This window comes from Brassica napus, chromosome A3 (assembly GCF_020379485.1).
Source record: "Brassica napus cultivar Da-Ae chromosome A3, Da-Ae, whole genome shotgun sequence".
NCBI lineage: Eukaryota > Viridiplantae > Streptophyta > Magnoliopsida > Brassicales > Brassicaceae > Brassica > Brassica napus.
In genome coordinates, this window is record NC_063436.1 from 2,185,152 (window position 1) to 2,213,071 (window position 27,920).

Sequence of the window (27,920 nt, forward strand, 5' to 3'; positions counted from 1 at the left end):
TTACCCATTACTCCATTTTGGAGTTGAACTTTTTTTATTTATAAAATGATCCTTTGAATCTTTAATGTTTCTATTTTTTACTTAAATAATATTTAAAATGATACAATAACATGAAATTGCAGAAGATGAAAATGAGCGTGAACTTGATGCACCAATTGAACTTGAAAGAGAAGCTTCACCTCCAGATATTGAAATTGCAGAAGATGAAAATGTCCGATTTCAAAATTTTCTTGCTCGATTTAGGAATATCAAAAATAAAGAAGCTCATTTTTCATTACGAAATGCATTAGTTGATCATTTGTGGGAAAAATATTCTAATGCTCATTGTTGAACCTATATATATGTTGTCTTTTTTAATGATTTCTTGTACTTTTTAATAATAAATATTTAATTCAAATAATTTATATTTTAATTATTATCGTAAACATAAAATAATTGGGGTTAATTGGTAAATTTTTATAAGTATAAGATTTTATTTGCAATTATTAATAAAATAAAAATGAAATTATTTAAGAAATATTATTTTTGGAGTAGAAAATGGAGTAATACATTGGAGTAAAACCTTACTCCATTTTGGTGTTACACCATTTTGGAGTAAAAAATGGGGTAATACATTGGAGATGCTCTAAGTAAAAATTCAACTTTTTGTGAAATTTATCATTTGTAAACGTTTGAATTTATAGTTTAATGATTATTCTAGTTTGGATGGGATTGGGTTTATAAAATTAAAATTCTTCTAAATATTCATTAAAAAATAGTCCTTCCGTTCCATTAAGATAAATTTTTTAAGAAAAAAAATATTTCACAAAAATATATTTTTTGTGTTTTCTATGAAAAAATTATAAATTTCAAGAAAATTAATTGACTTTATTAAATTATTATTGGTTAAAAGTTACAGAAAACGATATATACATTTATTATGTCATTTTAATGTTTTTTATTATGTGTGAAAATACTAAAAAGTCTATTTTTATAAAACAGAGGGAGTACAAAATAAATATATATAATTATATTTAAATTTCAATGATTAAAATTTAAGGTTTGGTATTTATAAGTGGAACTAGAATAAAATTTTAAAATGTAAGGTAATTTGATATTTTATTTAATTAATAAATACTATTTTATAAAAACAAATTTGGGATGCTATTTTGTGATAAAAATAAAAATATATTTTTGAAATTTGTCCTATATAAAATATAATAGAAAAATAATTAAGAGAAATTAAATTTTTTTATCATGCAATTTTTAAATCATCATAGCTTAATTATAAATGATTTATCAATGAAAGGTAAATAAGGCCAAAAATAAAAACATATCACACACACTTTGACCAGAGAATTCGGAAAGTATTCTTATATGCCCCAATTCGAAAAAAATTATTCTCACTACCCCACTATTTTTCTCATTACCCCACTATTTTTCTCTTTCTCTTATTACCCTTTCTTTTTATATTAGTTTTTATTTATTCAGCGGACCCCAAATCCCTCTCTCTTACTCGCGGACCCCACTTCCCTCTCTCTTCCTCACCCATTTTGTTTCATTATTTTAATGTTATACGGACTCCACGTCTCTCTTGTCCATCTCAGTTTGTTTCATTATTTTAATCTCAGGTGGGGACCCTTTTCTCATAAAGCTGATACATTAACCAAAATCATAGGATTTCCACTCTCAGATGCTTTCTCTCCTCTTAACACGTGTCTATCCTTTTTTTATTCTCCAACAATATTCGACATTTTTTTTTTGAGCTCCATTTGGTGATTTCAAAAGTGATTATTAAAGTAATTTGGTACGCTTTTTTCATAAATTTTTTTGTAGGAATGTAATATCTACGTTGTATGTATTAAGGGTAACAAATCGTGGAGTTTTAAAGAAATATTAGATCTTGACCCCTGCGTCCGCACGAGTATTTACTTTTAATTTTTGTAAACGTTCGAAAATTAAATACATATACTATTGTACTAATTAAATTAGAAGAAGCTAATTAGTTAAATATAACTGAGTTAGTTTTATTATTCTGAACATTAGTTTTTTCAAATTTTCTTTTTATAATTAAAAAACACTTTTTGAAACTGTTTTTTTTTTTAATTTTTTAATATTTATTTTTTATTTTATAAAATTTTAAACCCTAATTACAAAACTCCATCCCGCTTAACTCTAAACTCTATCCAAAAGATATAAGTGTATATTTATCTCTTTAATCAAACCTATTTTTGTGACTTTGAGTGTTAGTTTAGAAACAAAAACTTGGTTTGGTACTATCCTAGTCTTTTTCTCTATAGTTTCATCTCATTTAACCATAAATCTTACCTCAACTATGAATGAGAAGATAAAGTTTCCTCCAATTTTTTTTATTTATCCCTCTTATTTCCATCATATTTTTTCATCATTTTACTCTTGTTGATAACCAATCACACTCTATATGACATTCAGTCACATTCAAAATATCCAAATTAGTTTTGCAACAAACATAACAAATTTTCCTACGCAATATTCGTAAACTACACTTTTAAATTCTTAATTAACACATAATCAGTATATTCCAAGCCTTTGAACCTTATGTTCTATCCTTATTTCTCTTCCTCTTCATCCTCAGATACTTTGTCAACTTCTTTATCAGCTTTGTTCCTATTCCATTGCGAATAATGCGAAGATATTTTGTTGATCCTTTCCAAATTAGTAAATCAAATCTAACAAACATGAGAAACACAAGCTCAAACCATAAAGCGAAGACATTTAGTTACCCAGCCAATATGAAATCTTCGTTGCAAGTGACCCATATGATCGCATCTCGGATTCAGTTACTGTCATTTTACAAGAATGACGCCACATTTATGAACATAAACGATATCTAAACCAGTGGCAAAGATTTGACCAAAAAAAAACAGTGGCAAAGATAATCCAACAGCTTAGCAAAAAGATTTAAACCATATCTCACAAACACTATCTTAAACAAACTCGATCCAAGTATGGTAAAAATGTCCTTTGTGTGAAAAGGAAATTACTTTTTTGAAACAATGTCCTACAAAAGAAGAAAAATATTTTAAATTGAGATCACATTCTGAGCAAATGCAGCTGAAGTGAAAACAACCAAATATCAAACATACCACATAGCCTCCAAATCGCCTTCTCTACCATTTCACCACTACAGTCCCCTACTTTGCCCCAAAAGTCTACCAACGGATTCACCCCTCTGGTGGTGAATCAACTCTTCTTGTTTTGCTGAAGCGTGCACAACTTCTAGAGCGTTGTAAGCGGCGGAATCGCGTCATAGCTTCCGGCTGAGCTTTTGTTCTCCTCGATTGTTGTATGACTGCTCAGAACCACCATCGCCTTCTCCGCTGCGAGATCCACCAATGGCTTCACTGCTTCGGTGGTGACCTCTCTCTTCTTATTTTTATTAAGCGTTAAGCGTTTGTAACTTGTAAGCGACGGAATCGAGTCGCAGGCTCCGATTGAGTTTTAATTTTCAACGAGTGCCAGACTCAGCAACGTACATGCGTCATTCTGATTTAAAATCTGTGTCCCTGTTTTTAGAATGAGGGTTCATCAGAGACAGAGAATGTGTTGTGCGAGAAATTGAAAAAGACAGAAAAAGAATGAAGAAGGAGGCTCGTGAAGAAGAAGCTGGAAAGATTAGGGATTTTGATTTCTTTTTCTTATTTACTTATTATTATTAAATTGATGGGATCCGTATTGGGTATGGGTTTGGGTGGATGATCCGATTTGAGTTTGTAATTTCTTAGATTCATTAAGGGGTTTTATGTCTTTTCCAATGTTTTCGATTTAAATATAATAAAAAAGATAATGTTTGTTATTAGTGGGACAATATAGAATAAACAAGGGAGATAGTAGGGCAATATAGATTAAAGTCCAGAGAATTCGTTAATAAGCGTTACTCTGTAAAGAGATCTCTCTCTTTCTACTTTCCTTCTTCCCCGAAGAGAGAGAAACAAAAAAAAGAAGAGAGAGAATCTCTATCCGTCCCTCTCTCTCTCCTGCACGTTATAAGCGTTCTCCTCTTTATCGCCATCCCCTTTCATACTTTAGCCAATGAGTTCGCTTCGCTTCGTTGGTTCATAGATTCGCTCCCCGTTTCCGTTAAGCGAAAGCAAAGCTCTCACAACATCGAATGGAGTTGGTGGGGAAAGTCGTTAGGAAAGAGATCGAAGGCGTTGGGCTTTGCTCCGGGACGGTTCGATCTCGCGACGATTCGTCTGGATTCTTCGAGATCGTTTACGAGAATGGCGCTACGGAGGTTTTGGAATCAGCTGAGGTTGCTGCTCTCGTGATGGATTTGAGAGGGAATGTTGATTTGAATCGTGGTCCTGTGGAAACCCTAGGTATGGATTTGAATAGGGGGTTTGATGTCACTACGGGGTTGGATTTGAATTTGAATGAGGGTTTAGGTTTGGTTGATGTGAGTATCGATTATGAGGAGGATTGTGGTGGTAAAAAGAGGGGCTTTATTGATCTGAACATGGATGCGAGCTGTGATTTGGAGAGGGAGGGAGGATTTGATTTGAACCTGGAGGTTAACAGCAAGGATGGAGGTGATATAGTTCAAGAAACCAACATGCAGGTTGAAAATGGTTTCGAGGAGGCTGGAGAATGTAAAGAAGTTCATGTTGCTGAAGTATCCAGCGTTCAGCTTCTGGAGGAGATAGAGAAGAAGAACGGTGTTTCCCTGCAGGATGTCAATACTCCCAATTCTAATGGAGCTGAGCGGGAGCATGATGCTAAGACTGTTGAAATGTCGAATGAATACACAAGTGGTAGGAGGAAAAGAAGAAAAGGCTTGGAGAATCCAGAATTCACGAGTCAGCCTCGGTTGAGAAGAAGCGCTCGTAGACTGTCAGCTCGATTCCCTGTCAGCAGCACTGTTTCAGCTTGCTTAGCTGATGAAGTATCACCTTCTCCGTCAGTTAGTAGTCTGACAGACGAGAAAGCTTGGATCGTTGATGAAAAACCTGAGGATATGTCTGTGCTTCCGCCGAAGCCACAGTTACCTCCATCCTCGCATATTTTGAATTTAGATGGTCTTCCCGTACTTAATGTCTTCACTGCTTACTCGTGCCTGAGGTCCTTCAGCACTTTGCTGTTTCTGAGTCCCTTTGAGTTGAAGGATTTTGTGGAAGCGCTGAGGTGCATGTCTCCTAGTCTATTACTTGATAGCATCCATGTTTCGGTCTTGCAACTATTAAGAAAACGTTTGAAACAACTCGTTAATGAAGGTGACCGATCTGCGTCTGCTTGCCTGAGGTATGGTTGATAGTTTCTGTCTTGAGTCATGAATACTTTACTTTTACTACTGTTTTATGGACATATAAGCTTCTCCGGTTTTGGTTCTCATCTGCTGATCGTGTGTTCCTGCGTGTGTTAAATGCAGGAGTCTTGATTGGGATACGTTAGATGTGGTTAATTATCCCCTTTTTGTGGTCGAATACCTGCTGTTTTCTTGGTCTGAGGACAAACCCGGAGTGGATCTAACTCGATTTAACTATTTGAGAAATGAGTATTTCAGACAGCCCATGAATCTAAAAATTGAGATACTTAGCCGTTTGTGTGATGATATGACCGATGCTGAAGTTGTGAGATCAGAGCTTGATAAAAGATCTTTTGCAGCTGAGTCTGAAATGGAAACTGACAGGAAGACAAGTTCAGAAGTGAGACGCAGAAAGCGAACTATGACGGAGCTGGCAGATGATCTTTCTTTGAACGATGAGGTCATTGATTTCTCGTTTGACCGGAACAGTGACTACTGTTGTCTTTGCAAAATTGATGGGAACTTGCTTTGCTGTGATGGTTGTCCGGCTGCCTATCATTCTAAGTGTGTCGGTGTTGCCAGTGACCTTTTGCCTGAGGGTGACTGGTACTGTCCTGAATGTGCATTCGATCGGCTTGTACCAGGATTAAAGCCTGAAAAGCAAATTCGAGGAGCAGAGTTTATAGATATTGATCCCCATGGCCGAAGATACTACAGCAGTTGTGGCTACTTATTGGTGTAAGTTTCTTTTTTTTTTATCCTGTTGTTCTAAGAAGGGTTAGTGCATGATCTCAGTGGAATCAATTTAGTAGAGTCACCACTAGATATTTTTGCTTAGTAAATAAATATACCTTTGTAATGATAGTTTAAATTTTTGCCGTCTTACCTTACCTCAGTGGTACAACTTTGTGATGATGTCTTGCGAGCACTGTAGGCACATGTGATTATATGCCAGAGCTCGTAAGTGAAGGTTTTAGCTTTAAAAACAACCCCTATTTTAGCTAGCTGTATCCTTAACTAAACCACGTAGGATTAACTAGAATATGCATATAACATGATAAAACTGTCGTTCCTGTAAATATTCCAGTAAGTTGAGTTGCATGTTTGGACATTTGAATTGGCTTTTTTTGGTTATTTAGATGCAGTTTCTTACCCTTCGTTTTGAATTGCATGTTTTTTACCCTCGATGTATGACGATATGGAATGTTTCTTATCATCTACTTCTAGGAACTTCTTTCCTATGCTGATTGTAGGAACTGCTATATCTATTCATATGTTGGCTGATGTTGTCCACTATGAATTTGCAGAATCGATACAGACGGCCCAGGCTCAGTGAACTACTACCATGTGAATGATGTGATCCTTGTATTGGAGCAGCTCAAGTCATGCGGTAGTTTCTATCTTGGCGTAATCAATGCAATTAAAAAGCACTGGAATATCCCTGCTGGGCTGAAAAGGACCATCAGCGGTGTGAATTCACAAATGTCCGTATGCTTGGAGAAGTCAGCCAAAGGAATGATTTCTTCTATTGATGGGTCTAAGGCTTCTTTACCATCTCCAGAAAAACAGCCAACGTCTGGAGTTAAGAAAAGGCTGGAGGAAACATCTAGCAATGGAGGTCCACATAATCATTGTCATAGGACTCGTCGGAAAGTATTAAATTCAGCTACTGGACTAGATGTCCATAGTTTGAGTTCCGAAGGCTCTGCTGAAACTGTACAAAATGGATTGGGTGTCGTCATGAAGGAGCCAAATTTGAATATCCATGCATCGTCCCATGATTTGGCTAGAATAAACACAAGGAAAGGAATTAAACAGAATGTGCAGAGCGAAACAGGCTACCGAAACCAGTACATATTTGCTCAGATGACTACAGCAATTTCTGAAGAGCTGGCGCGTAAGTCAGTTAGCCGTACCAATGATATGCGATCTGATGAAGAGATAACTTCTACCCAGGTGAAGACTATATTGATGAAGACCACTAAATTTCAATGGCGAAACATCCAAGACCTCTACCTAGATGCATGGAAAGAAAAATGTGGATGGTGTCATTCTTGCAAATCTGAGGATGCCGGGAGTGAGACAGATTGTTTGTTTAACATGAGTCTCGGGGCTTTACGGAGTCCTTCGGAAACTGAAGATGCTAACAGTCAATCCATTGATAAGAAAAGTCATCTTATGGCTATCATTTGCCAGATGTTATCCATGGAAAGTCGATTGCAAGGTCTTTTGGTTGGTCCATGGTTGAATCCACAGCACTCCAGAATTTGGCGTGAACACATTCTGAGCGCATCAAGTATATCAAGTTTGAGACATTTATTAGTTGAAGTAAGTTTTTCTCAAGCTTTCATTTTGCAATGGCAATGTTTCTAAGTTGAATGATTTTTTTTTGGCGAAAGTCAAATCTTCTTCATTAAATCCCGGGTGTGCGCCAACTTGTTGTTTACTAATGAATTTTTTTGTGAACTACCTCTGCAGTTAGAGGCAAATTTGCATCATCGTGTTCTTTCACTTCAGTGGCTAAACCATGTCGATTCTTCCGTAGAAATGGGCTCCTCTAGATATATCATTGCTTCGGCATCAAAGACTGCTAAAAGGCGGGGGACATTGTTGGAGTCGGGTGTTAACCCTACTGCAAAGAAAAATGGTGCACTGGCCATGTGCTGGTGGAGAGGCGGCCGAATTTCACGGGAACTATTCAACTGGAAGGTTTTACCTCGCTCTTTGGTCTCGAAGGCTGCTAGACAAGGTTTATATATTTTCTCATTTGTTCTCAGTTTCACGTTTGTTTTTCTACTGTGTTTAACTTTTCTTTTGTTCTTCTCACTTCCATCTAGATTTTACATTTTCCATGCGCTCTGCACTATGCAGGTGGAAGTATGAATATTCCAGGAATACTGTATCCTGAGAATTCAGAGCCCGCTAAGAGAAGCCGACGTGTTGCCTGGGAAGCTGCTGTTGACTCATCTACGACTACAGAGCAGCTCGGTTTTCAGGTAATATTAACTTGGGCAAACTGAATGTAATTCTTGTTTCGCTGCTATTGACAAGCAATAAGGGCTTATTGGTAATGCACGTTCTGACAAGAATTTCGGTTTCCATTTGCCCTACGCATGAGTGTTGATGGTCAAACTAAATGAGATCTTTAAGTTTTTTTTTGTCTACTCTAACTGTCAAATTGCGGTGAAGTAGATTTAATTTCAGTGTTTGTCATCCACATTTTATTTCACTGTTCTATACACTTATCACTTGTCTTGTTCCATATCTCGATAAATATCTCTCTACTTGTGGGATGAGCCTTGGACGACTTTCAGCTAACAGTTCAGTGATTTATAGGTGAGGACACTCCATTCTTACATAAACTGGGATGATATCGAAAACAGTCATCTTCTTCCTGCATCAGACAAAGAGTCCAAAAAATCTGCCAGGCTGTTCAAAAAAGCAATTGTCCGTAGGAAGTGCGTAGAGGAAGAAACTGTGAAATATCTCCTTGACTTCGGTAAGAGGAGAAATATTCCGGATGTTGTGTTGAAGAATGGTCGCATGATTGAAGAATCCTCGAGTGAAAGAAAAAAATTCTGGCTGAATGAATCATATGTGCCTTTACATCTTCTGAAAGGATTTGAAGAGAAAAAAACTGTACGTAAAGCTAGTAAGCCAGGAGGCTCCTTCAGACACTCTGAGATAGACAGAGTACGGAAAATGTCCTCAGAGAGAAAAGGATTCTCATACCTATTTGAAAGGGCAGAAAGACCTGAGGCCTCTTTGTGTGAGCAATGTAAGAAAGATGTGCTTTTGAGGTATGTACTTATCACAACCCTTTTTGCTTTCAAAAGTCAGTGTCTTGATTAGCGTAGCAATCTTATCTTGACTAAGCTTGAAAAGGATTGTCACTTGGACTCTGCGTAGAACCTGATAGCATGGCATTTGATCTACAAAACATATATTTTAGTTTTTTTTTGTTTGTTTGTTGAGTTCTTTCTTAACTGCCTTTTAATGGTGTTTGTTTTCCTTCATTGACAGTGATGCTGCGTGCTGCCACATCTGCAAAGGTGAGTCTCTTTTGCTGTTTTTTCTTGTTAAAGAGTTTTTTTTTTTCGTTGCAAAAGCTATGGTAGGTAACAAGAACCTAGCCCTTACATAACACAAACAAACTCCACAAAACTATGTTGAATTGAAAGGGGTAGACACAAGAAATAATTAAACTTTTTGGATGTATTTGACCTGCGGTACAGCCGCTTTAACCAGTTCACTAACCAATGTGATCCCCTTAAGACCATAGAATTGTTAGTAGTTAGACTCAATCCTAATCAAGAGTTGGCTCCTAACATGATGTTTCAGAAAATATTTATTTAGTGAGAGCTTGTTATTGACATTACCTATGATATAATTTTCAGGATTATTTCACAAAAAGCATATCAGGAAAGCGGATAAAGAAGGCAACTACATCTGTCTCGCATGCAGAAGTGAAGTGCTAGCAAAAGAACAACCCATCGTACGTAGAAGAGGACGGCCCCCAGGGAGTTTCCGTAAAAAAATTGGAGTTCAGACGCAAAAACGTAAAAAGGTCATCGTACCTGCTCGCAAATCAGTTCGGCTAAAGAAGACTAAAAAAACGTCACTGGCAGAGAAAATCTCTGTTAGGTCAAAGAATCGTAAAAAGGTTGTTGCAAACAAACCATTGCGACGTTCGGGCAGGAGACCGAAGCATGTTATTCGGCTGCAGGATGAAAGTCCAGTTCCTGGAGGGAGTAAGAAACGGAAACTGGAAACCAAAAGAGGCAGAGGCAGGCCTAAGAAAGTAAAACAAGAGATCCCCGTAAGAAATAAGAGAACAGAAAGGAGCTTCAGCTATTGGTTGGATGGACTTCGCTTATCAAGAAAGCCCGATGATGAACGCGTCAGTAAGTTCTCGAGAGATGGATGTTCTAAACCTTTGGAGAACTCGGATTCTGATCAAGTTCAACGTCAGTGTCGTTTATGCGGCTCGATGGACTCTGAATCCGGATCAACATTCATCGCTTGCGAACTCTGTGAAAGTAAATCCTTCTTCTAACCTTCTTTTCGTTCACCATGATTAAAATTGCAGGAGTTGGTTTCCTTTTCTCTCAGCCTTATTTTTTCTCTTTTTGTCTGTAATGTTTGTTAGAATGGTACCATGGAGATGCATGTGGGATTAACGAGAAGAATTCAAGTATGGTGATTGGATTCCGGTGTCATCTATGTCGAGAAAAGCCTTCTCCTACCTGTCCACATGAGAGATCTACTACATCCCCTGTCCCATCCTAAGCTGTGAATTTGTTAAAGGCTGGTAGAATATTCTTAAGATGGGGATCAAGTTAGAAGAATCAGAGTAGAGAACCAAAACAGAGGAGGAAAATGTTTGGTGGTAGTATGAAGTTATGTTTGGCTTGTTGGGACTGGAACTTGGATGAGTAGGTACTAAAGTGAAGTGGTCGACTTAGAATTAGACTGAACAAAAAAGGAGATTTAAGAACCAGAGTTAATTTTAACATTGATTTCGTTTTTTCTTTTCAGACTGGAGGGAGTTAGTAAACATGTGACTGTATGTAAAGAATATGTTGAATCCATTTTCTACCAAAATCCATTGGTAGTGGTGCTTGTTAGCTTTACCAAATGTAATTTGTACCCTTGTGTCTTCATCACATATGCAATTTACTTTTGCTCCCATTAGCGTTATCATTGGTCTGCATGTTGGTAATGTGCTGTGGCAGTCATCTCAACTCCTCTTTAACTTGATTTTCTTAAGATGGATTTGCTAATGTTTCTAACTCTCTATATTATTGACGACAGATAAGCTGTGGTAACAACTCAAATTTACTTCTTTGAAACCTGTGATCTTGTTTGATTTAGACACCCATTCAACAAACTAAAATCTAAGTTATTGCACTGTATACCAAAAAATGTTCTATGCTGATAGACGGCCAAGATTCATCAAAGATAAAATATTATTGATCAGACAAATAACTTCAACCATTTTCATAAGTTATAAGCCAGAATAATCTATAACACTACCAGTAAACATAGAAGCATCCAAGTCTTGGACTCTTGAGAAACAAAACACAGCAGAATGAGATTGTCACTTGGTCGATGTGAGCTGCCTGAGATTGTACTTTGCCAGCTCCTTGTACTTCTCCACCACCCCAATTAAGCATACTGTCTGCAAATTGCAACATAAAGTCCAGTTTTGAGTTTATAAGATGCAGAAAGACATCAAAACGTATCCTTGCTCACCTTAACAATTTCAACCACGATGGACATCTCTGGATTGCTCAAATCAACTTTGTGAGGGGCAGGTACAGATTTGGCCACGGTGTTTATTATCTTCATCCTATCAACGCCTGTGTTTGCACGCGCTCCATACAACACAGCAAACTGCAATAATAGTGAGAGACTGATAAGCATTTCGAAATCTAGGAGAGGATACACAATAATGGTGCTAATAATAGTAATATTACTTTCCGGGGGTTATCAGTCTCAACGGGAAAATACTGTTCTACAAGAGGCTTGATGGCTCTTGAGATCTCTTCCTCTGAAGGATAACACGACACTTCAATTGGCACAAGTCTTAGGATGAACCTAAGCGTCACAACATAAATATTAGCAAAACAAAGGCATAAAAATTATAGAATTCTTGGTATGATGGGGTTGATTTGAGTAAGATCAAACCTTGACATATGCTTTTTAGTTGCAGCAGCAGAAGTCAATCCATGCTGTACAATATCTTTAGGACTTGGGTCACCATCTCTCCTTTTCATTTGGATGAAGGCAATACCGTTGCAACCAGGGTCTAACTTCATAAATCGTCTCTGGCATAATGTGGAAAGTGGTATGGATAATAAGACCCTCATGATCCACAAAGAGATAAAGAACATACACTTAAAGAAACTCATAGATAGTAGTAGCTTACCTTACTCTTGTCTCCAAGCTCTTTTAGTTCAGCATCAATCAGCTTATCAATAGACTTCTCTGTATTTTCCCTTACTTTTGTTGTTTCACTTGCTTCTTCCGTACACGTCTTCTTTCTTGGAGGCTCTTCGACACCGTTTTGATCGTTCACTTCATCTTCTTCCTCCTTTGCAGTCTTAGTTTCTGCCAACTGTTTGACTTCACTTGCTACTTCTTTCTCATTCACTTGATCATTACCGCCTTCACTCAATTCAGTCTTATCTCCATCCCCTTTGTTTCCCTCTTCGTCACCATTATCACCCTCACCGTCCTCCTCATTTTCATCCTCATCATCGCTATAGGAAAATGTAACCTTTTTGTTTACTGGGTTCTCCAGCATCCCAGAAGAGTTTACTTTCAAGCCAGTTCCATGCACTAGCTCCTCAAAAAACTATAACACGTTACAATTAGGAAACACTTCAATAAAGAAATAAAGACACTGAGCACAACATGAACAGTTAGTAGGAGATTAAATCAATTAAAGGGGAAAAAGAGATGAACTTTACGGAATCTATGACGTTAATAGCTTCCTGAGAAGCTTGGTGTTCGCGCCCGCCATCGCACGAGATGAAGAAACCTTGTACACCTGGCTTCAAAGGGTAAGCTCCCTTCTTCTTCGCTGGTCTCTGCAACAACGATCAAGTCCAATTAGCTGCAGATTCGTAGAAGAACGTAGTGTGTGAAGATAATACAGAGAGATACAGAAGGAATACATTTTGAGGGAGATAACGCTGTTTTCTCTTCTTGCTCTGGTCGCCGGTAGTCATCGTCGGAGACGGAGAAAGGTGTTTTTTTTTTGAGTTTCAGACAAAACACAGTGACAAGCAAACATTAACTTAGGTCATGCCGGTGCGGTCTTATTGGGCCTTTAGTCTTAGCCCATTAGTAAAAAATCTCAACTATGTTCATCTTCACCCAACGTATTTCTTCAGGCTTCAATACATAAACATTTTTTTCTTAAAAGAAAACAAGTTAAACTTTTTTAATATCTTGATAAAAAAAACAATTTTTTAATATCTTAATTTTCTTCTGGTATATAAATTTTGTATTTATTGTATGTGAAATGGCAGATCCAGAAATGGAAATTTACGTAGGGCATGTACTACATAATTTTGATCCGTAGTTTATAAATTGTTTTTTTTATTTAAATTATCACTTATCAGACAATCATTCAAATATTTTACGGTTGGAAAATAAAAAATATGACTAAATTGATATAGTTGGTACTACAAAAAAAACATTTAAAATGGGTGCTAGTGGCTCACGATAGCATTAGAGTAACCCTCTTTCCCATAGAGCAGCTTTCATCTCTTTCAATGACTGTTCCATATCATCACATATCTTGTGAGGATCAGGTATGATTGTAGGATCAACCGCTAACGTGATTGTCATCTTCCCAGCATAACTCATGAAATGCATCAATAATGCCTATCAACACACAGAAACACATGTGTCGGACGAAAAAAATAACGATTTATTTTAGCTATATACGTACAATTTATTTAGTTTATGCAACGAAGAAGAGGTTATAGAATTCAAAGATTGTATAAAGAATAACTCTCTTTATTAATGCTCAAGAAACTCACTCAAAACTTAAGCTCAATCTCTAAACTCATAAGCTATGCAACACACTTGCATCTTCTTATATAGAGATTTATAATTCCTAATCCCAATAGGTAGTATATCTAGATAACTCCTAAACATACTAGTATTCCTATATTCCATAACTCGGTAGGATTAGGTGGATAACTTCTAACTCAAGTTTCCTTTTCTTTCAAGCTTATCCCAACATTCTCCCCCTTAAGCTTGAAATCTCTTTTACTCAAATCTTGAATACCGATAAGACAGCGCATCTCTACGAATTTAATCCTTCCCAACGCCTTGGTTAATATATCTGCCTTCTGCTTATCACCTGAGACGTGCACCACACTCACTTGACCTTTCTCTACACACTCTCTTATGAAATGATACCTTGAATGTATGTGTTTACTTCTTCCATGAAAAACTGGGTTCTTAGAGAGGGCAATGGCAGACTGGTTGTCGATTTTAATGACCACCTTCTCGCAAGGTTGCTCTGTAACTTCACTTAACAGCTCCTGTAACCATATGGCTTGCTTGGCTGCTTCAGTCCCTGCCATAAACTCAGCCTCACAAGAAGATAAAGCAACAGTTTCCTGTTTTTGTGAACACCATGTGATCAAATTTTCACCAAGATAAAAGATGTGTCCTGTAGTACTTTTTCCATCATCAGGATCCACATTGTGACTGCTATCACTATATCCAACTAGTCTTGGTATTTCTGGTGCTGCACGGGTGAAAACTAAACCATACGATGTTGAGCCTTGGAGATATCTCAAACAATGTTTCATCGCAGCACCGTGTGACTCCTTTGGTTGGTGCATGTATCTCGACAAGACTCCTACCGCAAAGGACAGATCTGGTCGCGTGTGTAGAAGATATCTGAGGCATCCAACGTTCCTTCTATAAGTTGTAGCATCGATGTCTAGTTCATCATCAGCTCTCGAGAGTTTCATTCTTGGCTCCATTGGAATATGTGATATGTTGCAGTTCTTCATGCCACTATCCTCAAGTATCTTAAGCGCATAGCGTCGTTGGTTTAAAGTAATTCTTCCTTCATACTGCTCAACTTCAATCCCGAGGTAGCATGTTAACCGACCAAGATCACTCATGTCGAATTTTGAAGCCATCTCCTTCTTGAACTCTCCTATGATCCTTGCGTTCGCTCCTGTGACAAATAAGTCATCCACATACACTGCAACCACTAAGAGTTCATTGTTTACGGTTCTTCTATACACCGTTGGCTCTTTAGAACACTTCTTGAACTTTAGACCTTGAAGAATTTGATTCAATTTGTTGTTCCAGGCCCTTGGTGCTTGCCGTAATCCATATAAGGCTTTATGAAGTTTGTAAACTTTTCCTTCACTTCCCTTAACTTCAAAGCCCTCAGGTTGTGTCACATAAACAATCTCGTTTAGTTCTCCGTGTAAGAACGCTGTTTTTACATCCAAATGATGAACTTCCCATCCATTTGTTGCTGCCACACTAATGAGTAGACGTATAGTTTCTAATCTTGCAACTGGTGCAAATACTTCCTCGAAGTCAATTCCGTGTTGTTGTACATACCCTTTAGCAACCAGACGAGCTTTGTACTTGTTGATAGAGCCGTCAGAATTTCTCTTGATCTTGAATATCCATCTCAATCCAATCGGCTTTACACCACTCGGAAGGTGTACTAAGCTCCATACTTCGTTCTTGACAATAGAACGGAGTTCATCCTCACACGCTGTGATCCATTCCTTTAGCTCACACGCCTCTGCAAAAGTTCTTGGTTCGCTATTAAGACTTAGAAGTAACATCTCTCCTTCTTCCTCCGCAAGTAACACATAATCTTCTAGGTTAACATAGTCATCGAGATACTTGGGTTTTACGCTCTGTCTATCACTTCTTCTTAAAGCTATTACCTCAGACGTATCTTCTTCTTCTTGCGTTTCTTCCTCCTCTGTTATAACATCTTCAACATTATCTTTCTCACTACCTCCTGTATCTCTCTGCACGTCTCTGCTGATTCCATGGTTGCCAAAATCTCCAAGTGAAACTATAAACTCTTCACCGCCTTCTGTACTGGTTTCATTCCAGTTCCACCCTTTGGATTCATCAAAAATAACATCCCTGCTTACTATTATCTTTTGTGTCTCAGGGTTTAGCATACGGTAAGCTTTGGAGCCTGGTTCAGTACCCAAGTGAACTAACATGCGCGAGCGATCATCCAACTTCTTAAGTCCAGCTTTCTCTGTTTTTGCATAGCCAATACACCCAAAGATCCGTAAGTGGGAAAGATTTGGTTTCCTTCCACGATAAACCTCATATGGTGTCTTGTTATCTAGGGAGCGTGTAGCTATTCTATTGATCAGGTATGTTGCATGTCGCACAGCCTCACCCCAGAAGCAATTCGGCATGTGCATGTGTTTTAATATGCTTCGTGCCATCTCCATTAAAGTTCTGTTCCTACGTTCCACAACTCCATTTTGCTGTGGAGTATATGGGGCTGTGAAGTGTCTTTTAATACCTGAGGTTTCACAGAAAGACCTGAACTCTGATGACACAAACTCTCCACCTCTATATGTCCTGAAAGTTATGATCTTCTCCTCTGTTTCTTGCTCTACTACACCTTTTAGCCTTTTGAACTTCTCGAATGCATCATTTTTGTTTTTAAGCAACATAGTCCACATGTATCTAGAATGATCGTCGATGACAACAAAGACATACCGGTTCCCACTGAATGTGTTTGGTGTTATTGGTCCACATAAGTCGCCGTGCAAGAGTTCGAGCCTTCTTGTTGCTCTATAACTAGTTGCTTGTGGGAACGCATGTCTTGCTTGCTTTCCAAGTAAGCACGATGAACAGATTTCCTTTAAAACATGAATGCTTGGTATACCTGTAACGAGTTCTCTTCTTACCATAGCTTTCATTGTTGCGTGATTCACGTGCCCCAGTCTAGCATGCCAACGAGTTGATTCACTTGTCTCTGTTAGGTGTAGTTTGGTGGACGTCTTAAGACCCATTCGTACTTTGTACAAGCGATTCTTAGCTCTATTTGCTTCAACAAGAAGTTTCCCATCACGGTCATGCATAGTTAGGTATTCATCTCTTAACCGTATATCACAGCCAGCCTCGGTTGCTTGCCCTAGGCTAATGATATTGCTCTTCAGGTTAGGTATGAAGTATACGTCCGTCATCTTTCTTGCTTCTCCTTTCATGTCTATGAATGATATGGTGCCTTTTCCTTTGATGTCAATCCGCGAATCATCTCCAAATTTAACTTTCCCAGTGATAGTTGTATCAAGTTCCGAGAAATACCTTCTATCACCTGTCATATGGTTGCTGGCTCCATTATCAAGGTACCACATGTCTTTGTTATCCCCGTTATTATGATATTTCTCCGGGAGACAGTTCTTCTCGTTTAAGTAGACGACCTCATGCATCATCAACTCGTCTGCATCTTGTGTGTCACTTCCTTCGTTCTCTTGAGTTTCCTGTAGCTTAAGTAAACGATCAGGGCAATCACTAGCATAGTGACCTATCTTGTCACAACGATAACATGTGACACGCGATGGATCTCTAGGTCCATAATATCGTCCTCGACCACGTCCTCTGTAATACGATCTTCCTCCACGTCCTCTGTTCCGAAATCCTTGATTGTAATCACGATTTTGTTGTGTTGGTTGTGTTTCAGAACTTGAATACATCAGCTTGCTTGTATCTTCTTGCGGTTCTTCATCTTCAAGTACCCTCTCTTCATAGACTTTAAGTCGGCCTATAATGTCTTCAAAACTGGTGTCGTTGAGATCCAGTACCTGTTCTAGTGAAGCTACAATATGGATATATTTTTTCCGTGGAAGACAACTCAGAAACTTTTTAACAAGTTTTGGTTATTCCATGCTTACTCCTAGAGCCGCTGATTTTGAAGAAATCTCTGCTAGTTTGCCGCTAAAGTCATCTATTGTCTCTGTCTCTTTCATCTTGAGACGATCAAACTCATTCATCAATGTTTGGAGACGGGCTTCTCTTACTCTTTCCGCACCAACGTACCTTGCTCTGATTGCTTCCCAAACCTTCTTTGCTGTATCGAGTTCTCCAATTTGTAAGATAAGTGTCTCCGGAATTGACTGGAATAATAACGCAATGGCTAGATCGTTTTTCTCTCCTGTAGTTGTTTCTTCATCAATCGCCTCCCACACTTTGTGTACCTTAAGCGCCATCTTCATTCGAATGGCCCACACTGTATAGTTTGTTGCATTCAGCATGGGACACTTGATAGAGGATGATGCTCCATCTTTAGGTTTCACGGTTGTGGTAACGATATCACTACTCATCTCTTCCTAAGCTCTGATACCAAATATAGAATTCAAAGATTGTATAAAGAATAACTCTCTTTATTAATGCTCAAGAAACTCACTCAAAACTTAAGCTCAATCTCTAAACTCATAAGCTATGCAACACACTTGCATCTTCTTATATAGAGATTTATAATTCCTAATCCCAATAGGTAGTATATCTAGATAACTCCTAAACATACTAGTATTCCTATATTCCATAACTCGGTAGGATTAGGTGGATAACTTCTAACTCAAGTTTCCTTTTCTTTCAAGCTTATCCCAACAGAGGTAAAGAAGCTACATACTTGTGAGTGTCCGTAACCGCTTGTAGCAATGTAAGTGATTGGATTGCCATCGAAACTGATTTCTTCCATGGGACCAATAACGTTCGAAAGACTTGTTGTTGTGTTGATCACTGTTCTATTGAACAGTTTTGCTGCTACCTAGAGTGACAATAGTTGTGTTATATTTTCATGACAGTTACAAAACAAATCTTTTAATGATCAATGGATCACTTTATTTTACCTTAGCTCCTAACAAATTTTGGCAGATTTTAATCATCATATACGCTAGATGGGCATGATAAGAATGCTTCTTTCGATCCATCATGGATTTGGATAACTTTAGATAAACCAATGGATCAGATTGTAAACCGATGGAGAAGGGCAAAACAATATAGCTGAAGTAATTGCCCCATCTGCATTTTGAATCTTTGACCATCATATCTGCCAAAGGCTTTATACAACAACAACAACATATATGAAGTGTACATGATATACATTAGATTAAAATGTTAGGTGTGTGTCTCTAACCTTCAACCCTTTTTCTGACCTCAGATTTACCGTGCAACCTGCACGAAATCGTATTCCACCTGGAAGGTTGTTCGGATACGGTATCAATGCTCCATCCTCCTCATTCTTAGTGTCTAGTTTGTCAAGAAACAGTGTTACAAAAAAAAAAAGTTTGTCAAGAAACAAGATATACATGTAATACGTACATGCATTAGATGTAGATTTGTATCACAATCTAGTTACGCTTAGGATATTTTCTGGCAAGTTAATTGTTATAGATCCTGATAGTACATCATATATATTGAAGTTAAAGTGTACCATACGTTGGCTCAAGTAGCTAGAAAGAGAGGCTTGTGTAATTCCAACCAGAACATCGTTGATAGTCTAGCAACACGTGAAAAAAGGAAATACAGATCCACTGAAATAAATTAAAGAGTAATCAAATATAGTTATGAACACAAAGTGTAACGTACCATATTCATAGCGTTCTTTATAAGTTTAATCTCATCCAAAGATATAGTTCTATGATAAAACCTCTTTGGATTACTCCCAACATCTGCGCCGCCTTTGATATGTGTTTTTGTATCCTTCAAAAACAACAAAGTAGCAAAAAGTAGCAACATATCCACAATTGTATTCCAAATCAGCGTCATTGTAGATCCAATGGTGAACATCGACCTTAAGAACCAGCCTTTGTTTTTGTATCTTCCACGCCGTTTCAACGATGGAATAGTAGTTGAAACTCTGTTGTGGTCTGATGTTTTATGTGTGCATGAGAGCAAGAGGGACACCATGGACGTTCCATCTCCCAACGTATGATGAGTTCTTACAACACCGACTGCTTCAGCATCTGAGGTTTTGACGTTAAGGATGTGAATGTCCCATAATGGTCTTGATCTATCCATAGGATTCATCGTTAGACGTGAAGTATAGTTATCTATGAAGCCTTCCCCATCTTCACCTATCTCTTCTGGATCTATGTATGGTACAACTACATGGTCTTTTACATTGACTTCCGTCTCGATCCATTTTGCACCATCACTAGACTGTGACGTTTAAGACAAATGTAGAAAAAACACTTTTAAATCCTACATAGAATTTAGGTACGATACTACGATCTGTGCATATATCAGTCTAAAAGAACATGGCCGTTTCAACTATTTAGAAGCCTGGTGCAATTTCTTATTCAACATATATATGATGTCTTGTAAGAAAATTTTAAGCGAACCACTTTAAATAGGGCTTTTCTAAAATACTTTTTTGTCAAAGGTTTTCATATTTTTGATTTTTTTTGTTTTTACAAAATTACAAACAGAACAACAAGAAAAGCTACGAGAAATCTAAACCGATAAAGCAATATATAAACTAAACATACTTCTATATTGTTTAAAAAATTATTTTAAAGTTTTACTAAATTATATATGGCCTTCAAAATCTCAAAAATAACCATGCTGGCTATGTAATAAACGTGTCTATATTGTACGTCGACCGCTGGTTCCAAGATATGTAGATATGCATAAGTGTGTACCAGTTTGCTGGAGAAACGAGGATGCTTGTAGACATTATGCTTCAAGGCATCAAGGACGACGCCAGGTTTGATCTTGGTTTTGAACCCTATCATGGTGACGGCACAGTAGTCTATGCCTCGCGACTGGAATACGCGAGCCATCGGGCTGAGGGGCTCCTCTTCCTCCTCTCTCATTCTCTCTTTCCTCATTGATGTATGTTTCTTTGCTCATGTCTTCAGTTTTATTTAAGGAGAACGTAAATTTTTAGTGGTACAATTGGTGGGAGGGAAGAAAAATGTTGTTTTTTTTCTCACAACTATACGATTACTTTTTTAATGTTAGTATAGATTTAATGTTAATACTTTGATTGACGAGAAACATCATCCAATAAAATAGTTTCATTCAATTCTGTTTGGTATGTCACTGGACTCAAAAGGTCAACTTGTGCCATGAGAAACATAATTTAGTATGATCATGTGCATGTGTCTTATCATCTTATTAAATGGTGATATGGAGCGTGGTTGCGAAAAGTCACCCAAAATGGCGCCGCTGCTGCTTTGCACATTCAAACATATCTACATGTTCATCTATTTAATACTCCTACATTGGTTTGCTAAAAACTGCCACCAGTGTCGTTGGAAAAGAGTATTCTTTCATTTGGGGAACTATCAATAACTCTGCCTGCAATTGGCAAGGATTTTTTGTCCACACCTAGAATTGGAAATTAAATACCAGTAAAATTGGTTACCGAAGCGACAACGATTTCAGGTGTCTAATTATGTAAGTTGTGAACGACTTTGTAATACATCAAAGGTTTGTTTTTAATTAAGCTAAGGTATCATGAGTTTATGGAATGGTCCAGAGTAATTCGTGCAATCCACATGTAGTTATTCTTTCCAAGTATTTCAAAAAAAAAAAAAAAGACATAGTAAAAGTTTTCCATAAAATTTATTAATCTGCATATTAGAGTTTTAATTCAATTTTGTGTAATATCATACATATATAATACAATAGTTCACATGATTTAATTGTTAGATCACAATTATATTTCACACATTAGATTCTACATGGCTTATGTATGATTTGTATGCGCACTCTAAAATCTTTGTCATTTTCTAAACACTGTTTTCATTGTTTAACAACTATGACCGGTCCCCTTGGTATTAATCTGCACTTCTGCAGACATGTATTTATATAAACATATACTTTTTGGTCTAAAATGCTATAAACATGTCTATCTGTAGATTTCAGCAACTATCTTAATGAATATTGTAAAATAAATCAAATGAAAATAATAATTATAAAAAAAAGACGAGATGTTAAATGAAAAATATGAGAACCCATAAAATACTTTTATAGCAGCTGTTTTCTTATAAAAAGTTTAAATTGATCTATAATACAAACTTTAGAAATATGATAAAACACGCTTTAAATGCTCACAAGCCTTTAGAGTAACCCTCTTTCCCACAGAGCAGCTTTCATCGCTTTCAATGACTGTTCCATATCATCACATATCTTGTGAGGATTCGGTATGATTGTAGGATCAACCGCTAACGAGATCATCATCTTCCCCGCATAACTTATGTAATGTACCAATAATGCCTATCAAACACAAATACATAAGTTTAGGAATAGCAAAAGTTGCCTATCATTTGATTAAATCATGCAACAACCCAAAAAAAAAATAATAACTACGTACTTGTGAGTGTCCGTAAGAGCTAAAAGCGATATAAGCGATAGGATGGCCACGGAAACTGATTTCATCCATGGGACCAACGACGTTTGAAACGCATGCAGTTAAATTCTTCACGGGTTGATTGAATAATGTTGCTGCTGCCTAATATAATATTTGACAAGATTGCGTTATATACTATTGTCCGGATAAATGCAAACAAAGTTCATTGATTACTTTATTTACCTTAGTTCCAAACACCATTAGGACCATTTTGATGATAAAATATACTAGTGCAGCGTGATAAGAATGCTTCTTTCGAGCCAGGGTGGCTTTGGATAGTTTTAGATAGACTAATGGATCGGTTTGTAAACCGATGGAAAGAGGCAAGATGATAAAGCTAAAGTAGTTTCCCCATCTGCCTTTTGAATCCTTGGCCATCATATCTGCCAAAGGCTTTTTATATATAACATATATTGATTGTCAGTGACAACAATACAAGCTTGATGAGGTGTATATATAATAATATATCTAACCTTGAATCCGATGTCCGACCTGAGATTTACTGCACAGGCTGCACGGAAACGTAGTCTATCTGGAAGACGGTTCGGATACGATGTCAATGCTCCGTCATCTTCCTCATTATTCTTTCCTTGTTCATTAACTAACAAGATATACACGCTGTCAAACATTAGATATAGATCGAACACGTATTATTATTTTCATTATATTAGAATTAACTTTAAGGCTAGAAAGTTAACTCTTAAGTCTTAATATTACATATTTACATCATATATATTGAATTTATGTTTACCATATAGCCGGCTCAAATAACGAGAAAGAGCAGCTTGTGTAACTCCAACTAGAACATCGTTGATACTCTAGCAACAGTCGAAAGATGAGTTAAAGATCCACTGTATATATATTAGAGTAACCCTCAAATTATAGTTATGAAAACAAACTGTACGTAACGTACCATATTCATAGCGTTCTTTATAAGTTTTATGTCATCCAAAGAGATAACTCTGTGATAAAATCTCTTTCGATTCCTCCCGGTATCTTCACCACCTGTTAGAGGCGTCTTTGTATCCTTCAAAAACAAGACAGTCGCCAAAAGAAGCAACATATCTACAAGTGTGTTCCAAAGCAGTGTCGCTATAGAACAAACGGTGCATCTCAACCTTAAGAACCAGCCTTGTTTTCTAAGGCCATGCAGCACCGTTTCACGCCGTTTCAAGGAAGGAATAGCAGTATTTTGGGGGTCTAATGTCTTATGGGTACATGCAAGCATGAGGGAAATCAAGGACATTCCATCTCCCAATGAATGGTGAGATCTAATTACACCGACTGCTTCGGCATCTGAGGTTTTGACGTTAAGGATGTGAATGTCCCACAAGGGTCTTGATCTATCAAGAGGAATCATCGTGAGACGTGAGATATAGTCATCGACAAAGCCTTGTCCATCTTCACCTATCTCTTCTGGATCTATGTATGGTACAGCCACGTGGTCTTGTACATTGATTTTAGCCTCTATCCATTTTGCACCATTCTCAGTCTATTAATTAAAGATAAATTAATTAGACCAAATCCCAAGAACAATTTAGGAGGATTTAAAAAAAAAAAATTTGGAGAAAAGTTTAGATGTATAAAAACAGGATCATCTTAAACAATATAGAAGCCCTGTGCAAAGATTCTAGTCGATATCTATATGTATTGTTTCAACAGCAACAAAAAAAAAATCTATATGTATATAATTTTGATGTTATGCTTTTTTTTTTAACTACTAGGACAGTTATATAAATATCAGAAATATAATTCGACAAAAGTAAAAAATTAGGTTTGGTGATGTCCCCGACATAGCCATTATTTTAGGTCTATATATGTGTTGGTACCAGTTTGGTGGAGAAACGAGGAAGCTTGGAGACATTATGCTTCAAGGCATCAATAAGGACGTCTGGACAAATCTTGGTTTTGAAGCCCATGATGGTGACGACGCAGTAGTCTACGTCTGGCGATTGGAATACACGGGCCATCGGGCTGAGCGGCTCCTCCTCCTCATCCGTCATTCTCTCTTTCATCTTCGATGATTCCTATCTCTTCTATCTTATATATTGTTATTTATAAGGTAGATAGGGGTAGCTAGATATAGTATGAACTAAAAAGCACATGCATCTACTAAAAGCACCAGTTAAATAAATCACTTGGATCCGCCCTTGATTATATGCAAGTGTTCTTCAAACAAACAAACAAACAATGAAAATCACAAGTGGTCGGGCTGAAAAAGTATAATATTTGTCTAACCATAGTAACGTAACACTTTTACATTCACTAGTGGTATTCCGGCGCTACGCGCCGGATTTGTATATTTTATTTTTTGATGAATTTGAATCAATTTTATGATTTTAGTAAATAAAATATTTTCAAATAAATGAAGATGCACATATGTTGAAAGAGAATGATAGAGAGTAGTTGTTAAGGATGAATGTGATATGAATTTTGGATTGACAGATGCATTCTTTACCGATGCGTGATAGAGAGTAGTTGTTAAGGAACGATCGTTTCACTCTATTCATTGGTTACTTATTCTTCGCTATTATGTTCTTGTTTCATCGGGTGTCTTCTTCACCATTGCTGGAGGAGGAGCTTTAACTTGATGGAAACTCTTTTTTTAACTTTTAATGAGTAATGGTACGTGCGAGAGTGAGAGAAGTGTAGGGGCATGCTTACGTTACGAATAGCAGTGAGTTTTGGGTATCCGAGTGTTTTTAACGTGGAGGCCTACTCCCTAGTTCGTTTGGCTTTCATTTGATGTGACCATCCTGAAACTGTTATTATACCACCATGTATGTACTTTTTATCAAACAGTGTAGTTAGTGCGGAACTTATTGTACAACTGAGTTTTGAATATCATTGTTTTTGTCGTTGCTTACGATACTATTAATATTTTGGTCTAACACCGTGGGGTTTAGTGGTTGCGATTTGGTTTATGTTAATAAAAAAATATTTACAGGCTGTTGGATAGCGGCTCTTTAGTTAAATATTTATGATTAATGTAATATTTTGTTGATGATACTTACTTTAACACTTAAACTAACAAATTCCACACATTAAAAAAAAATATTTTTTCTTGGTTTCAAACCTTGTGGTCTCTTTTTCTCTTTGTTTTATTTGTATATTTAGTTTCTAAACTCTATAGTCTGTATAATAAAACTATCAAAATAAGAACAATAAGATGAAAGAATAGCAAATGAAAATAATGTAAATTTTAAATTTTAATTTTAAAAAAAAAATCTTGAGCTAATCTCAGATATGATAAGCACTAATTTTATTCCATTCAGAAACATTTTAAAAGTAAATATGCATAGACTACTTGTTGGGTAAGTAAATTTTAAACAAACAAATTCATCTTTTAAAACAGGACAATGCATTCAAGTATGACTTATTAATGTCGAAAATGAAATTTAAGAAAAACTTGATAGTTGAGATACGTCTGAAGTAGACAACAATGACATGTACACGTCAGCTCGCAAGTTTAACAATGCATGCCCAACGTCCATCTTCATCAGCTTGAGACTCCTCAGAAGTTGGGTCAGTCACAACCGGGAGATCACTCAATTGTGGAACCTCTCCACGATGGCCTACAACAATGCCATTGTTACGCACTTATGGGCTATTAACAGGAACACCAATCTGTCCACCTGCTGCGAGACATTTTTCACAACTCCTCTCATCACAGATTGTCATCAACACCATGTGGAGGTGTTAGTGAATAGAGCAATTAGAAATGTAATAGAGTAAGATAGCTTTTAAAGTGAGACAGCAAACCTAGACAGTAAAATTAGGAGAGGGGGGGGGGAGGGGGGGAGGGACGTTGGTTACGACTTACGATCAAATATGCGAGCTATGGTGAAAGACTGATGCTTTGATGTGAATTTTTAATGTGAAAGCTTAAGCTGGAATGTAATGGTCCTCCCCACAATATCTATGAAGCATTGTGGAAGGGGCTAGTTATGTGGGTCTGCCCTCCTAGGCTCTCAGGACTTTATATGATGAAAGACATTACAGAGGAGGAGGTTTTAAATTAAGAAACAATAACTCAACACTTACGGTATCAGCTATGTTACCATGGACGCTGAAACTGCTGCAGCAAGACCACTGGTCAACTTGTTCAGGTTTCAGCTATGTTATCATGGATGCTGCTACAGCAGGACCACTGGTCAACTTTTTCATCTCACCATCAAAAGCTACGAACATGGCAGTGTCAGATACATCAGTAACTAACATCTCTACCCGGTACCTAGAAGTGGAAATCAGAGACCATTTGTTAGATGTGAAGGTAATGAGAGTTGTATTGGAACAATTTGCAAGAGAATATGTAAATAGTGCAGCTCCGCTTACCTTGCAACTCCAACCGCATTTTCATCATGGCAGGGCGCACACGTGCAGGATGAGAACTTGGAGCAGGAGACACAGCACCATCCATTTGCTGTTTCAATACTGCCAACATCCCTAGTACATAGGAACTCGACAGTCTATATTTGTTTAAGTTAGATAAAGGCATATTTAATACAACATGAGCATGTTGTTAAGATAGAGTCTAACCTTGGGTGGTGAACTAAGGTCATGAAAATTCAACTCAGATAGTGTCACTGAGTCAATCTTCTTCATGCCATCATAATTGAGAGTAGCTGAGGAGGAACTGTCATCGCATACCAAACATCAATCCACGTCACAACATATAATCATTTACCAGCACAAACATATCAACCGTAACTTACCAAGTCCAGTGTGTATTCACAATCCGAGGCATGCAGCAAGAACCTGTTGACACCAGCAGCACTCTGGAACCCATTTTGCGCTCCTTTGGGAAACCCAGAAGTGGGAGCTCTCCTCGAGGAAAGCCCCAACTGATCCAAAACCTGATCCTTAGACACTTCTTTATTCCCTTTAAAGACAAAAACTTTAGACATCTCCGAGAATCCCAACTCATGAACATGAGCCTGCGTCCCAAAAGACAAACCCCACCAAAACATTCTCCGGAAGCAACCCAATCGCCTGCTTAAGTGCAGATTTAGCGAACCCCAACTCCTCCTCGATCATACACGTATCGAGAACAAACACGAACACAGGAGGAGGCGTCTTGGCCGGCGGTGGAAGGAAGCGCATATTCAACGGTGGTGTACAGAGGGCAAAGCTCGCCGGGGAGATTGGTCTCGGAGATCATGTGGTAGTGAGGAGGGAAAGGGTTCCGCTGGAAGCAGAAAGGGCAGATCCAGATCTTGGCGGCGAAATCGACGCGAGCAAAGGCGTTGAGGACAGAGACGCAGGTTCGGCATTTGAGGGGAGCGTAAGGGAGGCATTTTGGGCTTAATGGGCTGTTTAAATTGTTAAGAAAAAACCCAAAATAAAACCAATTTCGAGGGTGACATGTAAAATGAAATGTTTTGATTGGAGGATTATTTTTGCTGACGTGGACAGGCTAGAAGTGGAGATTATCTCCCTTTTAGTATAGTATAGATGTGACTTTGATTGACCATTAACTTCTTTTTAACAAAATTACAACAATTGTTTTGATGCCTCATATGTCATCCTTGCCTACTTGGTTATTAAATACACCACCTACCAAAGAAGTGTTACAAGATTCACGCTCGTGAAGCAAACAAGGTTACCGTGGAGATTGCCAGGGGTGTTACTCGAGACAAATGGTCGCCTATGGATCAAGTTTGAAATCAATTATATTGGTTGATTGTTGGGGGGGGGGGGGGGGGGGGGGGGGGTGCTACTCGAGACGACTATTTTGTTTTGTCAAATTAGTTGCAA

General features: G+C 37.6%; 5 protein-coding genes and 1 long non-coding RNA gene across 9 annotated transcripts; 1 reads left to right on the forward strand and 5 right to left on the reverse strand.

Moving 5' to 3' along the window:
- Window positions 1-2,430: 2,430 nt before the first annotated feature.
- LOC106443169 lies at window positions 2,431-3,872 on the reverse strand. The gene is made up of 2 exons (XR_007329237.1): window positions 2,742-3,872; window positions 2,431-2,625 (listed from the first exon to the last, which is right to left on the reverse strand). It is a non-coding gene; the product is annotated as an uncharacterized LOC106443169 (long non-coding RNA).
- A 24-nt stretch (window positions 3,873-3,896) lies between these two features.
- On the forward strand, window positions 3,897-10,954 carry LOC106420147 (DDT domain-containing protein PTM-like). Its single transcript, XM_013860989.3, has 9 exons — window positions 3,897-5,259; window positions 5,387-6,001; window positions 6,571-7,591; window positions 7,742-8,012; window positions 8,135-8,259; window positions 8,600-9,063; window positions 9,287-9,315; window positions 9,661-10,302; window positions 10,413-10,954. Exons 1-9 carry the CDS (start codon window positions 4,130-4,132, stop codon window positions 10,550-10,552), a joined length of 4,437 nt encoding a protein of 1,478 aa, XP_013716443.2. The 5' UTR covers window positions 3,897-4,129; the 3' UTR covers window positions 10,553-10,954.
- A 260-nt stretch (window positions 10,955-11,214) lies between these two features.
- LOC106419840 (THUMP domain-containing protein 1) lies at window positions 11,215-13,102 on the reverse strand. The gene is made up of 7 exons (XM_013860681.3): window positions 12,946-13,102; window positions 12,739-12,858; window positions 12,195-12,623; window positions 11,954-12,093; window positions 11,743-11,863; window positions 11,519-11,659; window positions 11,215-11,444 (listed from the first exon to the last, which is right to left on the reverse strand). The coding sequence occupies exons 1-7, from the start codon at window positions 12,997-12,999 to the stop codon at window positions 11,364-11,366; spliced, it is 1,086 nt and encodes a 361-aa protein (XP_013716135.2). The 5' UTR covers window positions 13,000-13,102; the 3' UTR covers window positions 11,215-11,363.
- A 253-nt stretch (window positions 13,103-13,355) lies between these two features.
- On the reverse strand, window positions 13,356-20,646 carry LOC106420101 (wax ester synthase/diacylglycerol acyltransferase 7-like). Its single transcript, XM_013860936.3, has 7 exons — window positions 20,449-20,646; window positions 19,394-19,966; window positions 19,244-19,304; window positions 18,942-19,054; window positions 18,655-18,864; window positions 18,435-18,572; window positions 13,356-13,660 (listed from the first exon to the last, which is right to left on the reverse strand). Exons 1-7 carry the CDS (start codon window positions 20,635-20,637, stop codon window positions 13,505-13,507), a joined length of 1,440 nt encoding a protein of 479 aa, XP_013716390.2. The 5' UTR covers window positions 20,638-20,646; the 3' UTR covers window positions 13,356-13,504.
- A 1,099-nt stretch (window positions 20,647-21,745) lies between these two features.
- Window positions 21,746-24,400, reverse strand: LOC106419914 (wax ester synthase/diacylglycerol acyltransferase 7-like). Its single transcript, XM_048769801.1, has 7 exons — window positions 23,993-24,400; window positions 23,077-23,655; window positions 22,915-22,981; window positions 22,637-22,764; window positions 22,347-22,556; window positions 22,128-22,265; window positions 21,746-22,030 (listed from the first exon to the last, which is right to left on the reverse strand). The coding sequence occupies exons 1-7, from the start codon at window positions 24,176-24,178 to the stop codon at window positions 21,875-21,877; spliced, it is 1,464 nt and encodes a 487-aa protein (XP_048625758.1). The 5' UTR covers window positions 24,179-24,400; the 3' UTR covers window positions 21,746-21,874.
- Window positions 24,401-25,408: 1,008 nt separating this feature from the next.
- On the reverse strand, window positions 25,409-27,592 carry LOC125593322. 4 transcript variants are annotated; one of them, XR_007329246.1, is made up of 5 exons: window positions 26,879-27,592; window positions 26,703-26,799; window positions 26,499-26,632; window positions 26,208-26,397; window positions 25,409-25,798 (listed from the first exon to the last, which is right to left on the reverse strand). XR_007329246.1 is itself a non-coding variant. In XM_048769805.1 (4 exons), exons 1-4 carry the CDS (start codon window positions 27,094-27,096, stop codon window positions 26,280-26,282), a joined length of 567 nt encoding a protein of 188 aa, XP_048625762.1. In that variant the 5' UTR covers window positions 27,097-27,590; the 3' UTR covers window positions 25,409-26,279. The 4 variants fall into 4 exon arrangements, 1 of the variants encoding a protein (XP_048625762.1); XR_007329243.1 differs by having other exon boundaries at window positions 25,409-25,801; XR_007329242.1 differs by having other exon boundaries at window positions 25,409-25,738; window positions 26,879-27,587.
- Window positions 27,593-27,920: the final 328 nt, after the last annotated feature.